The 17,501-nt window shown below is 35.3% G+C and overlaps 1 protein-coding gene across 2 annotated transcripts; it reads left to right on the top strand.

Annotated features, from left to right (window-relative positions):
• Positions 1-337: 337 nt before the first annotated feature.
• Positions 338-16,077, top strand: Rab5 (RAS oncogene family member Rab5). 2 transcript variants are annotated; one of them, XM_089651539.1, is made up of 6 exons: positions 338-598; positions 1,078-1,324; positions 3,423-3,495; positions 8,011-8,227; positions 11,102-11,232; positions 14,032-16,077. In XM_089651539.1, the coding sequence occupies exons 2-5, from the start codon at positions 1,080-1,082 to the stop codon at positions 11,209-11,211; spliced, it is 645 nt and encodes a 214-aa protein (XP_089507665.1). In that variant the 5' UTR covers positions 338-598; positions 1,078-1,079; the 3' UTR covers positions 11,212-11,232; positions 14,032-16,077. The 2 variants fall into 2 exon arrangements, with proteins under 2 accessions (XP_089507665.1, XP_089507664.1); XM_089651538.1 differs by having other exon boundaries at positions 342-598; positions 14,029-16,071.
• Positions 16,078-17,501: the final 1,424 nt, after the last annotated feature.

The following is a 17,501-nucleotide window of genomic DNA, read 5'->3' as shown; positions in this document are numbered from 1 at the left end:
TAATTGAATTGAAACCTTGTACTATTTATATATGCTTTGCTTACTAAGCTTGCAGCGGAATTCTACAAGTGTATCGTTTTTCCAAATAAAGATTATTTTTTTATAAATTTGCGGTTACGGTACCTATTTAGAGTTTTAATATTTTTTAAATGAAACATCCATACAATAAATTATTCTGTTTTAGCAATCAAAGCTTACGCAATCCAGTCAGAAGATACAAATTGAATTAATTTGAATGATTTTATTTGCTAAAATTTGGCTCCTTCAATATCAAATACCTACGGTTCCATTTTAGTATCTTCTGCTGCTCTTTCTTCCTTTTCACTTTTCCAGTGTGACTGTGATGTGGCTTCCGTGAGACTAGACACATTTGACTGACGCCTGTGAATTGAGTACTGTCGCCGGGACTCTAGCCACGCGAACTCTCCATGTTCATTCTTTGGTGTTTCTCCCATATTTGCTGTGATCTTTTTGGTCCCTGTCATTCGTGAACAGTTCATATTTTATTATTGATGATATTGTTGACCGAAATAATATCATTTGGATATATATCACCCAATTTAAAGCTGAAACAAGCGGTCAGCTTAACAATTTAAAGGTAGGTTAAACCTTCATTTTATTATTGCTAGTAATAGTATAAATGCGTCACAATGGGTTGATTAATCCCGCGACTTATTTATTTTACATTACGCTACACTAAATTCATGTCGAGCTTTCAGCAGTATCAATGGAAGGATTCGAAATCTGTCAAATATGCCAGCTGATCGAACTTTATTTATATTGAAAGTCAGTACATGCACTAATTTATCTCAATTTATTGTTATCTAATTATTTAAAGAGATATCTCATTGTGGTATTTTTCTAGTCTAATAAACGCCCTAATCTCATTGTATCCAATTATTGTCGAACAAACGACTCCAAAATGTGCTGATCCCTTCAAATATGTAGCTACAACTTGTTAAATGACAAATCATCTTTTGACCTATTTGAACCTGCATATTTGTGTGGAAATGTGCTCAATTGAAAAGGATGTTTATATTGGATGTTTGCAATAAACTTTTCCTTGTTCTTTCTCAGAAATGGCTAACAGAGGAGGAAGTGCTCAGAGGCCCAACGGTGCTCCCCAAGGCAAGATATGTCAGTTTAAATTGGTTCTCCTGGGAGAATCGGCTGTAGGCAAGTCTTCACTAGTGCTGAGGTTTGTGAAGGGACAGTTTCACGAGTATCAGGAGAGCACTATAGGTGCCGCCTTCCTCACACAGACTGTCTGCCTGGATGATACTAATGTTAAATTTGAAATTTGGGATACAGCCGGACAAGAAAGGTAGGATTTATTCACATTTGGTTAAATTCATTGTTATTGTTCATAGGAATTTCAGCTGAAAATGTCTGTCTGACATTTGAACACTAATACTACAACTAATAGGTATGTTTTATCAGCTATGTTTACTTCTTAAAATCTTACTCCAATACATAATAATAAAGATAGTATTATTTTTATTATTACCATGATGACTCACATACGGTTGAATTAACAAATGTCAAATGCTTTGAAGAAACCAAGACAAGATTAAATACGATTATATGATGATAACAACACTTGCAAAGATTATTTTACTGTGGTTATTTTTATATCCGTGTTTATACTGAGTGTATCAGTCTATGCTATGCAGTTGGTGCCACCATTAAATTGTTGACATCTCCTAATATGCGAAAACCTCTACAGGACAGCATTTTTTAAAAAGATTTTCTTCAATTCTTTTTGGAATGTAATCTATACTTGTGCATTATTATCTGAGCAATATTTGTCAATAAAAGTTATACAAGTATAGTGCTAATGGAATATTTGAAAAAATCTGTTTTTGATAAACGGGGTTTGCCTGTTAAAGTTGTCAAACCATTAATGCAGCATCAAAACTAAACCTAGCTTTATTTTTTATGTGACACTTCACAAGAGTGTCACTGTCTGTAGTGCAAAGCAGGGGAACTATGTTAGTGGGTTAAGGTAGGGGCTGTAAGAAGGGATTTATTAATGCAGATATTGAAGAGTCCCGGATTATTTGAGGGAGCAAAAACAAAACATGCCGGTAGCTCGTCACGCATACGAGTCGAAGAAGTGGCCCGTTCTCATGAAGCCAACATCAACTGTGAACGGGTGTTCCGCTCGTGTACGTCGAGTTTCGCACACGTGCATTGGTGCACCGGGGATCGATGCTGCTAGCTCCTTAGAGCAGGCTCCATTAAAAGACCTGTAGAATAAACTCAGCATGCCAACATTGCATCTGCATTAAAGTCAATCATACGGACCGCACTCTTTTGCACAGAATCGAGTAGGTTTATCAACTATTGTGGGGCTCCAGCCCAGATAGGTGGCTTTCAAATTCAATTGTTGGGCGTACTTGACATTGAATGGGGTTAGCAGCTGGTCACTCTTGAAGAATCTGATAGCCCTATACAAGATGTTCCGTACCCTATACAACACTCTATTTATACAGAAAACATTTTCTTTGTTTACATACACGGTGGCATTTAAATTAATAAACGTGATGTTCAGATTAATTTTCCTGAATTCACGAAAATATTTTATGGTAATATTTTACCATGATGTGGCCACCAAATCAGCTTTTAGCTAGTGACATCTTTTTTTAAATACGTATGGTTAATTGTGTTTCGTCATATAACATTTAAGCTTAAGCTGTAAAAGGTTGGTAATTTCGACCACAGGAATTTCGTCACTATATGAACTGAAGTGTAAAATACTGGTAATTTCAAATACGCAAATTAGTAACTGACCCCAAATGAAACCAAATCTTGTGAGAGACTTAAAATAGTTTCTGCTTACTTAAAACTTGCTGCATACTTTTTGACACTGAAAACGAACCAGGCAACTACTCAATATGGACAGAAACTCACTGGGGGAACTGGTAAGACTGCCATCTCAGGAGACCCGTGCGGGAGCGGAAAACACCAATAGATGCAGGAAATGTGAAGAGGATGAAGTATGAAATATGGTGCCAATGTTCTGCTCTGTTGGGAACAAGGCTCAGATACCTGGGGAGACACATTGTGGAACCAGAAGACATATCCAATGACAACCCTGGTGAACTTTATCAAAGGGACCGGGTTACTGTTAAAGAAATGAGGTAAAATGGGAGATACCACAATGGGCCTATGGCCAAGTGCTCACGGGATCTATACGTAAACTGTCTTCCCTCTATAATAATATTATTGACATTGCAGCTGTTTAATTTTATCATTGTCCTGGACGTGGTAGACGTAAAATACATAATTACCAATATTTTAATATGTATTGATCAAAGAAATAGGTATTACACTTTATAAACGTGGTTTCCTCTGTTGACATTTGAAAAATGTCTGGGTACTTTCTTTCTCTCACTTACAAGGCTTCCATTTGTTTTCAGGTATCACAGTTTAGCACCCATGTACTATAGAGGGGCGCAGGCAGCTATTGTAGTATATGATATCACTAATCAAGTAAGTTCACTCATTGAATATTCTTCAAACACTTAAATTAATTTTAAAGATTAAAAAAAAAATTGTAAAACTGTGTGAAATTTTTTTTTCACAAATAATATATTGCTGAACAGTTGAACAATGGTTACCCATATTTAGGTCTCATAGCTCTAGGCCTTGAGCTATGGATTTCTAAATTTAGATGGATAGTTATTTCCAATTTATTTTCTATGATTTGTTTTTTTTTTTATAAAACCCACAAATATGGGATAAATATGTATCTGTATTGATAATCGGAGGTATGATTTTTTGAATGAGCATGGGTGAATCCAAAACCAAATCTCCGGAAACCTCTCATCACTCGATGCACTTTTTTGTAAATACGCCATCGCTCGAGTGGTTATCAGATTCACTGTCAAAAAATTTGAGGACGTAAGCATTCCTGTTAGGGGTGTGGTGGCAACGAACCGTTAATGTACAGATTGACTTGCATTGAATATTAATTTCTTGTGATTTTACCAATATTTGCTGGGAGAATAACGACATATCATTTTAACTCTTCAGGCCTTGCGCCTATTTTGTCCGAAGGTTGGAGTATTTCCGCTTTGTAATTTGCAATAAAATCCAAATAAATGGAATATTTCTGAACGTATCCGAGAACTGTTTTAGAAATGTGATGAAATTTTATTTTTAGAAATAAACATATATTTTGAAATGTTAAAAATTTTATGCAAACATAAAAAAAAAATTAAATGGTTCTCTTTACGTTTTTTTAACGAAAACAAATATAAAAACACACTTATTTTATTAAACAAATGTATTATAAATGTTAATATTACTTCAGTTTTTACTAATTTCATATAAAATAAATAATAAAAAAAGTCTCGTAAGTTTTTCAAATTGCGGTTGACTACTGTACTACTATTATGTATTCTACATGCTATGTATAGGAGAAAAAACAAACAGTTGATTCTGGAAAAGTGAAGTGAAAATAAGAATTGCAAACAAACAAAAGGGCAAATTTATGTATGTATGTGATTTTAACCCTCAATGATTGTTAAATTTTAATACCATTTATATAGATATTTTGGTATAAATTGATAATTTGAGGAATGTTGAGACTTAGCCCTTTGTCCCACGGGCCAGTAAGCAATTGACATAAACTGAGTGATTAAGTTCGTTATAGTAAGGTAATGATCTACAGCGCAATACAGTGTAGAACTTTTCTGAGCAGGGTCTTACAGCATTCAATATTATAAATAAATAAATAAAAAATATATATAAAAAAAAATATTCGATTTATGTAGGCAGGGAATAGTGGTAGGGGGTTCAATTTTTAGTTTTGTCAATGCCAAAAGTTTGTTTGTTACTTCACCTGCAAAATTATCCTTATCAAACTGCACCTAGTAGAAGCATCTCCCCACTAATGTGTTAATTTTTTTAGCTCATTCTTATAACAAGGAACAATTTTTTTTTCTTCTAAATCATGGTTCACAATGAAGAAGTATTCAATAGGACAATTTATAAAAGTAAAATATACATTATTATCCTTACACCATATTAGTCTGTGTCCGTCTAAAGAATGACAACTGCAGTTAAACACCATTATTTTGTACAAAATAGATAAAATCTAAACCAGTTGTATGTCTAACAGTAATAACTCTGAACTTAGTCCATTCATAATAATACGTATTAAATAATAATGTAATTAAATTAATTGAAATAAAAAAGTATTCTTAACCCATCACGTTAATTTAAATTAAAATGAGCCACATAGTTGAATTTGCAATTCTGTATTATTAAAACTAACAAACTAATGACCAAAATTGATGGGGTGAAAACCAAAAATTATTATTTTTTTAACATAATAATAAATCTATTTTTTTTTATTTCCACAACATCAACAATAGCAATGCTGCCGACTGCAAAGTTATCCCTGTCAAGCTGTAATCCAAATAATTTATTAATTTATCTACTGAGAAGGAAGCAATAAATATTGTAATAAAAATACTAAAGATAATGACAACAATTTATTATTGTTGTTCAAGTAAGAAAAACATCTCCACACCAAATTAATCCTCAATATAGATTGATATGATAAAGAAAATGTCTTTGTTCCAAGTCCTTTGTCCTTTATAAAATATTAATTGTTCAAAAGTATTTTTAATGAGACCGGGCCATTTGTTTCACAGAATTTGAACAATTCACCAAGTAAATTTTCAAGTTCTCTGAGAGTTCTATCCAAGTTCTGTTATGTGATACAAATTAACACTAATTATATAATAGCAGAACTTGAAAATGAACTTTCAAATTTGATGGATCGTTTAAATTCTGTGAAACTGGCTCTTATTAGATTTGTATTTTTTCTTTATCCTTTCATGGTTGATTAACTTGATAATATTATATGAACCCTTGGTTCATCTATATAATCTCCCGCCGTACTCCACCTGACACTGTTTTCATAATAACTTTTCGTAAATAAATTACACTGTCTTACCAGATAATATATTTATACAGTCTTTATATATTTATCTGTCCTATGAAGTTTCCTCAGGAAAGCTACTTAAATCCAGAGAAATGTTTTTTTCTCTCTAATTTTAATAATAATGATAGGGGGGAGGCATCAATGGGGCTCAAAAAAAATCAAGTGTCTTTGTGATGGTAATTTTATTTACAAATGTTAGTTTTATTTAAACGGTTCACATATAATATTCTTAAAGATAGGGAGTGTCTATTTCACAATTCTTAGTACTACTGAGTGTCTATATCACTGAATTTAATCTATGGTAATTTGCTTTTACACGCGACACTCTAGACTTAGCGTTGTTCTACTTCCCAAAGGGGCAATCGCGGTCCTGAGGGGAACTTCCACAGTCGGACAGTCCATAGTAGTTTTGCCAGCTAACTGCTGGTAACAGCTGGAGTCTGCAGCTCCAGAAGAACTGACTTTTGCTTCGAAAGTCAGCCTTTTTTATGGAGCTCGAACGCGACTGCGTGTCTATCAAGCGGCGGCCGGGTGACCCGCTGTCGTAGCGTTCAAACCAATCCGTTCCGATCCTGCGCCGGAGGTCTGGTTGGCGTGTTATCCAGTGGCGGGGTTTTGGTTTATTTATCATCTCGTATCAATAATAAAAACATTCTCTAAATAGTAAAAAATAATGTCGCTATCTGCGGTTGTCTGTTTGTGCGCTTAGTTCTTCTAAACTACGCAACGGATTTTGATAGGGTTTTCACTATCATTTAGAGAATTTCTTCTGGAAGGTTTAAATAAATAATACACGCATTTAACATTTATAGAAAGTAGAGAAAAGTCGATGTTTTGTAATCAAGTTGAAAAAAATAATATTTCGGGCGCTTACATTGCTAACGCTGGCTAAACCTTATGAGATCATCACAACGTCACCCCAAACTATTCATAAGTCCCCGAGCAAAGCCGGGTAAGGGTAAGGGAAACGATAGGTTAGAATAATATTAAGGTACATTATTTACTCATCAAGCGAATAAAATATATTTTAGTGTGCTGGATCATTGAAGGTTCAAAATAGCTTAAAATCAAGGCAAGCGCTGTGAGCTAGGAAATTCACACTCATATTATCATCCGTCATAATATATTGTTTCCACCCGTACAAATGATAATATTGTAAAACATTATCTAAAACTTCTATCTGAATGAAGCTGTAATTTATCCTCAATCCATAACTGCTTTTCCATTATTAAGGCTTAAAACTTTATTATATATTTTTTAATCTTTTTATTTGTTTAATGAGGTACAGTTTAATTTATACATATTACAAAGATTTTTTTTTTTTTAATATCAGAAACATTATCGTAATACACCTTTTTTTTAACAAACGTTCGTGTTAAAAAGGTGGAGAAACGTAATTAATTACTATTTCAACTATATTATTATTTTAAAGAAAGAAAAATAAAATAAAATTTGCAAACAATTGCTGTGAAAAATTAATAGAAAAAATCTAATATTATTTTAGAGAATTATGATACATATTATTTTAAAAGTGAAATAATTGAAGAAATACTACTGAATTAAAATTTTATTTCTGTTTTTGAATTTAACATATTTTTTTTTGTAATCTTTCATCTGGGGGTAATTGGTTAAAGCATTTCACTCCACTATATTTATAAAATTGTTGGGCTGTGGTGGTGTTGCAGTACGGAGTGGTTATAGAACCATGCACATTAGGTCTGTTGCTGTTCCAAAACAGTGTTTGATTTTCGTTGTTGAAAGAATCTTTATAAATGATTGGCAGTGAAGGGACTTTAAATTCTTTAAATAATCTGGTGGTGGGGTAATCATATGGCTTATTTAAAATTATTTTTATTAATATTCTCTGGGCGATTTTTAAAGGCAAGAGAGAGGTTTTGAATGCACCTCCCCATCCAATAATTCCATATATGCAACATCTGCGTTTGTCCCATCCATTTGGATATCCACCGATGGATCAAATATGCGACTTTGATCAGGTTAAATCTGACCTTCCATATTTCTCAATTTATCTCATTAAAATTATTTTGCAGGACACATTCGGACGTGCAAAAACGTGGGTCAAGGAGCTCCAAAGGCAGGCTTCACCGACCATCGTCATAGCTCTGGCCGGCAACAAAACAGATCAAGCCAACAAGAGAATGGTCGAGTATGAGGAGGCGCAAGCGTATGCAGATGAAAACGGACTTCTCTTCATGGAAACCAGTGCCAAGACGGCCATGAATGTCAATGAAATATTTCTAGCCATCGGTAAGTCCTCAAATATTATGATCAAAATGTATTTATTCGTAAAACCTTCCATTGGCACGAGTACACCTTTTTGCTTAGGAACCTATTTCACTGGCATACCGGCGCAATTGCTACCAAACCCAATGTATAGCACTCTTTGGAGAGTTCCTCACTCGGTGAGCGTTCGGTAGTGTCGCCAGAATCGACTCGTGAGCGGAAAGAGAGCTTATTGTGGTGGTGGTAGAAGATCTAAATATTGTCAGGTTATTCCTAACACGGGTATGTTTGTCTTTCTTTAAAAAAAATAAATACATATATATTCTTCTAGTCTTTGTTTACCACCTTCTTTTGAAGGTAGATGATATGGTCCTTCTGCTGAGAGCTCCAGCGTAATCTCTCTTTGGAAGGTAAATGATATGGTCCTTCTGCTGAGAGCTCCAGCGTAATCTCTCTTTGGAAGGTAAATGATATGGTCCTTCTGCTGAGAGCTCCCGCGTAATCTCTCTTTGGAAGGTAAATGATATGGTCCTTCTGCTGCGAGCTCCAGCGTAATCTCTCTTTTGAAGGTAAATGATATGGTCCTTCTGCTGAGAGCTCCCGCGTAATCTCTCTTTGGAAGGTAAATGATATGGTCCTTCTGCTGCGAGCTCCAGCATAATCTCTCTTTGGAAGGTAAATGATATGGTCCTTCTGCTGAGAGCTCCAGCGTAATCTCTCTTTGGAAGGTAAATGATATGGTCCTTCTGCTGCGAGCTCCAGCGTAATCTCTCTTTGGAAGGTAAATGATATGGTCCTTCTGCTGAGAGCTCCAGCGTAATCTCTCTTTGGTGGGTAAATGATATGGTCCTTTTGCTGAGAACTCCCGCGTAATCTCTCTTTTTGTTACATAAAAGAATATTAAACACTCTCTACTCAAAATGCTTGCAAAGATTTACTCCAAATTCCTCATACTATTTTTGGTCAACGTAACTTTAGATATTTGTAGCGACAAAAATTTTTAACATTCTTCTAGATAGTATTAGCACGCTTAGAGCGGGAAAAAACAAAGGTCCCATTCGAGAAAATGTATTTTGTATTAAACAGCTATATCTTTAAAAATAACACTTAGAATGAAATTTTTTACGTAGTACTCACCGGTGACCGGATAAATCATCAAAATGATAATTCATCACATCTTTAAAAAGTTATATAAAGTCATGGAAAGTGATGAAACAAAAACTTTATTAACTGGGTTAAGTAGGTTAGGTTTAAAAAAAAAATTTCATCATTTCTAATGACTTTATATCACTTTTTAAAAGTGTGTTGAATTGTCACTGTGTTGAGTTGAGCAAACTAGAAAATTAACTTCTGAAATTAAAGCTTACTTTTGTACATTCCTAAAGCCTACTATTACATATACTGAAGTTAAAATCAGTGTTGAGCCATTGGTGATGTCCTATGTGTAAAAAATGTATGTATTTGTATTACGTTTCAAAAAATATATATATTTTCGCACAAACTTTACACAAAAAACAAAAACTTTCCGATCACCGGTGCAACCAGTGTAGGGATGTATTTCCCGTTCTATGGGTTTAAATATAGATTCCTCTCGCTAAAATATTCTTCCACACAAAAGACAAAAAGAGTATATTTATAAATTGTTACGTAATACGATCGCTTAACAACTTGTGTTACCCCACTTTCCCCCATGGCCACGGTCATGTTAAATGCACGTGATAGATCACCCGCGGCGACCGTTCGGCCACCATCTTGTCACGGCGGCAGGAATTCTCCGCGCGGCAGTCAAGAATCACCCGCCTTTGCGTAAGCAGCGTCCCGCGTTTAACAAAGATTAAAGCTCTCAACATGACGCTAAGAACAAAGTCACGCGTAGTTTATGTATTTTTAACAAACTCATAATAGTTGTAATTAATATTATGCCATACCAGTCTCAATATGTTTTGGATTCATTATTTAAACTCGCCTGTCGGACCTGTATCTCGGTTATATTCGCGAGCAAAAGTGCACAAGAATCAAGATGTCCACAGCCCTGCCTTGGCGAGTTCAGTAAGCATCTTCAGTATACCCTTTCTTGTGTTCAAATCGGTAAATTCATGTAATAATCCCCGTTTCACCCGGTCGTCCTAGAGAGAGGAAGAGAGAGAGAGTCAGATTCAATTCAACCCTGTGTTTCTTTAGAAAATGTTAAATATACCTGTGTCCTTCATATTCATGAGTAATTATTGCTTTGACCTGCCCCATCCCTGACCGACGGACGAAGAAATGAACTAAGAAGCTCCCCACCCCTGATGGATTCGAGTTCTCATCGGCCTACCTTTTTACACTGAGTTAGCAAATTGCATTACACCTGGTTCAAGTCCAGATGGGTCATAACCATTTCTTAGCACTGGCGCCCCACGTTGGGCGAAGGGTCGCCGCGGGTGGTCTATCACATGCATTTAACATGACCGTGGCCATGGGGGAAAGTGGGGTAACACAAGTTGTTAAGCGATCGTATTACGTAACAAAATATAATAAAATAATATGGAAAATTACATAATTTCTCAACACAGGCTAACCAAGTGAGGTGGGTTATTAGGAACCTCAACTCATAACTATGCATTTCTACTATTTACATATACATTTTTGCATATACACTTACATATACATTTTCTATGTTCATTTAATGTATCTAATTTATAATCCAATATGCACTATATTTAACATTTATTTTTAGATATAGTTGCTAATTTAATGCAATAAAGATTATTGTATTATTATTATACGTGTGTTATATAATGAGATGACCTTGGAGCTATCAGATTAGTGACTTTTCACTAGATCCTTTATTCATAACAAATTGATTAAAGATGTATATAAGAGGTAGATCTACTAACTGTCCTGCTTTACTTGTAGCCAAGAAATTACCAAAGAATGAACAAGCAAGCGGAGTGGGAGGCAGTGGACAGGGCCGACGCCTGGCTGAGGGAGAGGCCCCAAAGCAGGCGGGCAACTGCTGCAAGTGATATCACCGACTAAACGTACCGGTATGTTCACACTCAAACTAACTATAACTATGTAACTAACTAACATTGCAAACCCATCCCAAGTGAGCCATGCAACTATTAAATATGGATAGAAACCAGGACACCTCCTCCTAACGAGACGCATAAAGCTGTTGTGGAAAACACTAAAGGTAACGACACGCTGTGCCCAAGTATGCAACTACGCACGCAATGCAAATTTGAATCATAGTATCGCGATGTTCAATGGATTTTTTTTGTTATAAATCACTTAATATATTAGTTTATATCCTATTTTAAAGACAAAACAAGCAATAAATGTCGATAAATCCCCAACGCTTAAACAAACATAACCTCAAATATCAAATCAACTCGGTGGAAGGCCTTCCACTACCACCCTCGTTGTGGATCTGCATTGCGTGGGGAGAGTAGGATTGCGTTGTGTGTGATGTGATAAGTGTAGTTTCTAAACAGGGGCAGATCTAAGATTCAAAATGCAGTCTATTTTAAATGTGACTTATGCAAAAACCTTTTTTTTTCCACATAAGGGTAGCGTGGCCTATTTGAAACAAAACTCAATTTTGTATTTCAGACCAAAATACCCACAGACACACTGAGTTTGTGGGCACATTTTGAAAACATTAAACCTCATAAAATGTTTCTTTAATTTCATTGAAGGGGTTTGTGCAAGACAGTGCTCTGAGCCGAGTTATAAATAATTTTATTGAAGGGGTTTGTGCCAGACAGTGCTCTGAGCCGAGTTAAAAATAATTTTATTGAAGGCGTTTGCGCAAGACAGTGCTCTGAGCCGAGTTAAAAATAATTTTATTGAAGGCGTTTGCGCAAGACAGTGCTCTGAGCCGAGTTAAAAATAATTTTATTGAAGGCGTTTGCGCAAGACAGTGCTCTGAGCCGAGTTAAAAATAATTTTTATAATTTTAAAATGCCACTTCTGTTATATTGAATTGTGGAATGAAAATGTATTTTGCAATTGGAAAAGTCAAATAAAAATAATTACACACATATATTTATTCTTATATACAGGGTTTTCCAATAAGAGGTGTTATTTTGAATAGCCCGCTATTTCGGTAGATGTTACTTTTGAAGCTGTCATTTTTTTTACATTTGACAAGTAGAAACTACGCCATTAATAAAAATGGAACGATACACGCTTCAACGACGCATTAAAATTCACTTGAGTGAATCAAATGCAAATCATCTTGAGTGATGAGGCCCATTTCCACCTCGGTGGCTTCGTCAACAACAAAATTGTCGCATCTGGGGCTCGGAAAACCCGAGAGTTATTGTTGAAAAGCCTCTCTATCCTCAACGTGTGACTGTTTGGTGCGGTTTATGGTCCAGCGGAGTCATTGGACCTTACTTTTTCGAAAATAAGGCTGGAGCAACAGTTGCGGTGAATGGATCGCTATCGAGAGATGATTAATGATTTATGGCCGGAATTGGATGGTATTGATCTGGACAATGTTTACTTTCAACAAGACGGCGCTACGTGCCACACAAGCAACGAAACCATTGATCTTTTACGATTGAATGTCAAAATAACACCTCTTATTGGAAAACCCTGGATATATCTTTTTTTTAATTAGGCAAGCCACCCTAAAAATCGTGCTTTGTGTCATATTCTTTTTAAACATGTATTTATCGTCAGGAGAATGGAGTGGTATATGAATTATTAAGTTCACAAAGACACCGAAAAAATGCATCTTGCAAACTTTTTTCTAAGTCGGAGATCAAACTAATAAATGCTTTCGATTTTCGTTTTTCGGAAAGTCAGATAAAAATCTTTCAGTATTAGTACAGCAGAAGCCTTAAAAAAAATCAGCTTAACCGGCTAGTAGCCGAGTGGACAAATGCTTCATATTCTCACCAGGCGTTGCGATTTCTCCCTCCTCCGTCCATCCAAGTCCTCAATAATTGCACAAGCAACATTTTCTGCTTAAATAAAAACGTTAAATATTTTTTTCAAAGTCCTGTATCCAATAGATTGTGTATCGATTTGGCACCCCCCCCCCCCTACTGTTATATAAATAATTACCTTAGATGGCAATGCATACTACAATTTGCGATAAAATAAACTTTTTGTCGAGAGTCCTAAATTATGGCGGCTCCGAGGGAAGGCCTTCTAAGATAGCCGCCCTAAATTGTAGCGGTACATTCGTGCATGACAACAATATTATTGTGATAACTAGTTATGTTTCAAACAACGTTCCAATTTATTGTAGGTATTATATATGCTTAATAATAATTTGATTACTTGTACTGCGCCGTTTCCTTGAAAAAGTCTTCTCAATGGTGCTTTAAATATTAGGTAAGTACTGCGATTGCTTGGACTCCGGGCCCGATGATTTGCCTAAACCCCCCTCTCGGCGGCCCTGTCTATAGGCATGAGTTCCGGGGCACCCTCATCTCGTGCCCATTGGGTAAAGACGGAACTGCATTTGCTGAAATGCTGACTGTTAGATCTCCCTTGATTCTAAAGCATCTACTTTCATAGAAAATGTATGGATTGTAAGTTGTCCAGATGTGTTAATGCGATGCGTACTCTGTGTCTGTGGGTCCAGTGTGTAATTTGTGTTAATGGCTGCAGGAAATGTGGAGAGGATCAAGAAACACTGATCTTATGTAGGGCCGATATCCCATCAGATACTTCAGCAAACATCCAATGACGTCCTTGATGAACTTCATTATATGTACCTCCTGGATTACTGGATAGGTCTGACTGCTGATGACCATCTCCATATCAGTAATAGTAATTATTATAATATGTTTAACTTATCCGCTGTTGTTTTTTTCTTTCAGCAGGGAGAAAGTAAAAATGGGAAGAATAGCATAAGACTGGCTCACCATCAAGCATTGGCAAGTTGCACTTTTCAAGTTGCTGCATTGAAGAATTTCATAAAGCAAATATTTATATACACGAAGATAATGATCAAAAATGCTTCATTGATATACATGTTATTTTGTTCATTTGTCACTATATTTTGAGTTTTGTAGCATTTCTTATTATTTTTAGTTTTAAAAACAATATTATATTTTAATTGTGATACTTTCGGCGATTAGAATGCAAATTATTTATCGAGGACCTCTATTTTTTGATTGCATTCCAAAACAATAAGTACGTATTAAATATCCAGATTGTAGGTAAGTTTCTCCAGTGCGGGATGTTAACGAACTGCAGTTAATGGACAGTGAACAATGGACATGTGCTTGCCGACCCTACCTAGTACTACCTGTCACCAACCGACCTAAGCAATATATACCTGGAAGTACTTCTGTTGTTCGATGTAGAGGTATTATTCTTGCATCTAATGGATTGTTTTAGCGTAGGATAAGTCAATGTCAACTTATTATATCATTTGTTAACTTCCTGGTACATATAACATTATTTTAAACTTTTAGAAAATCTTCCCGTTCCATTACATAAAATAACTCGGTTGTTTTTACTTTAGCAAAAGCAAAGCTATTATTTGAGAGTTCCGGAACTTTGGCACATGTTTGTACAAGGTGCGTATTTTAAAGCTAAGCATGTAAATTGTTCATTAATTGCGACTCTCTTATCAATATAAAATATTATCCTGTTTAATATAAATTGTATTCTGTAAATATCTTTATTCATTTAAATAGCTATTACCTTTGTATGTATTTGTAATTTTGGAAGTATGATAGTGGTTATTTAAACATATATTATACATATATATATATATTATTGCTTAATGAATGAATTGTATTTACACTTTAATTTCAATTCATGCCTATGTGTTATAGTTTCACAGTTTTATTTTATAAATAATTAATATAAATGTATACAAATAGATTATGAGCCACTGTCTATGTTACTACAATAAATAGTAAATTGACCATAGATGATAATACTTTGGTACATTCCAAATTTGTCAAATTTTCAGTTAAATAAGAATATCTTGTAGAATTTTTATATTTGTAATTGCGGTTTACTCTAGGATAATATTTACAGTGAATGTTTTCAATGCATTTTGAAGTATTCTGCGTACTACATATTGATTGGGGTGTTCATGAACTGTGCTTGTATTCGTTTTGGCTTTGGAATGTACCTCGGTGAATATATAGATATTAATATACCTAATATGTATGAAAGTCAAGTCAAGTCATGGGTTCAGTAGACACTTTCTCCAGATTTGTGACATTTACTCAATGGATTCACATTTAACAGCTCTGTTGCGAACGGCAACGGGCATTTCTTACATTCATAACAATCAACCAACCAACCAACCAACCTACCAACCTACTCAACAATCATTCTTAATACACATCTTAATATGTAATACAATATGCTTTTGGCAACACCGTACTGAACTTGTGGTTCTGATAAAATATACATTCTACTTTTTGTTCATAACGAGAATTCCTTGAATGATCTTTCAATTTTTATCTTTATTTTTTGGTGGTTTATAACTTTGAAATCAGTTTTTGTAGCTATTTAACTGGTAAGCCTGAAACTCTAAATACAAATGAGTTCATTTAAGGAGTGCAATATCTACAGATAAACATTTTAAAAATAAAAGAAATACATATTAGATAAGCCTGATAAAAAGAAATTCAATAATAAAAATTTAATCAATAAATTAAAAGATTGTATTTATTCTTGGAAACAAAGCTTTTCAAACACAATAAATGTTGTAAAGATTTTCTTCCGTTTAATTTTTGATATTCTACTAAAGTTTGTCAAAAATTGCAGGATAATGTTGAGAATCAAATATTGTATGAAGTATGTAAATAATTATATGTTTCTGGTGTAAGATTTACTGTGAAAGATTATCATGAAATCTCAAACTTGTTATGAATTTGTCATTAAATATGTTGCCTTTATATATCAATAAATAATAACGAAAAACCTTCCAATATCTATTTACCTTTCAAAACTAATCTTTCTGCATCACAAAATACAATTAATCCATCATCATCAACATTATCTTGGAATTTTGGTGTGTAAATACCTGGAAATATGTTTGGTTTGTACCCAATCCAGCATTATGTTTTGCATTAGGTTTTTTCTTCTACCCTCAACTTTTCAATAAAATATCTGCTAGCTGATAATTTAACATTTAATATTGGTAAAAAGTCATTTCCAACGCCTGACCTCAAGCACCCCAGAAATGGCCAAAATAAATTGTCAATTGCTTCGTCCAGACCCAGAGGCACGACGCATCAGCTACACAAGTGCAAACAATAGTTGCTTCGTCCAGACCCAGAGGCACGACGCATCAGCTACACAAGTGCAAACAATAGTTGCTTCGTCCAGACCCAGAGGCACGACGCATCAGCTACACAAGTGCAAACAATAGTTGCTTCGTCCAGACCCAGAGGCACGACGCATCAGCTACACAAGTGCAAACAATAGTTGCTTCGTCCAGACCCAGAGGCACGACGCATCAGCTACACAAGTGCAAACAATAGTTGCTTCGTCCAGACCCAGAGGCACGACGCATCAGCTACACAAGTGCAAACAATAGTTGCTTCGTCCAGACCCAGAGGCACGACGCATCAGCTACACAAGTGCAAACAATAGTTGCTTCGTCCAGACCCAGAGGCACGACGCATCAGCTACACAAGTGCAAACAATAGTTGCTTCGTCCAGACCCAGAGGCACGACGCATCAGCTACACAAGTGCAAACAATAGTTGCTTCGTCCAGACCCAGAGGCACGACGCATCAGCTACACAAGTGCAAACAATAGTTGAACACCATGGAGATGCCCAAATATATTATTATCGTCACGTATGTTGTTTTGCCAGCTCAATTATGTATTTGTTTGTTGGGAATGTGTATTGTGTGAACTGTTTGGATGAAGCTATTGACGATTTATACTGACCAGAACATTTTAGAATTGACCATTATACCATTTCTATGAGACAATGGTAACAGGATGAATGATGTGAGAAACCCTGAAAAGTTCCAATGAGTAAAATGTAGAGATGGTTTTTACGTGAAGTGGGTTGTCACTGCGGTTCCAGTTCCGGGGACCAACGAGGAAGGGTTCCTCAAAAAGAAAGAAAACGTGGGGGGGTTATAGAATATCTGAGTAATTTTTTATCAATATTCCAAAAGGAATCGGTTCCTAAAATAACCGGTTCCTCAGAGGAATAATATAAATGTTTCCAGTGACCGCAAAGGCACTGACAAAGCCAAGAACATTGACTATCTCTGATAAAATATATTACATCCAATATAGGAAAAAGCGAGGTAGAGTGCGACTATCAAATGAAAAGAACAACTGGTTGCTTTCCATCATAATA

Source organism: Hesperophylax consimilis, chromosome 4, assembly GCF_061612785.1.
Source record: "Hesperophylax consimilis isolate HC1 chromosome 4, BYU_Hcon_1.0, whole genome shotgun sequence".
In the NCBI taxonomy this organism is placed as follows: Eukaryota; Metazoa; Arthropoda; class Insecta; order Trichoptera; family Limnephilidae; genus Hesperophylax; species Hesperophylax consimilis.
The sequence above is the reverse complement of the archived record's forward strand: the minus strand, read 5'-3'. Positions and strand labels throughout refer to the sequence as shown.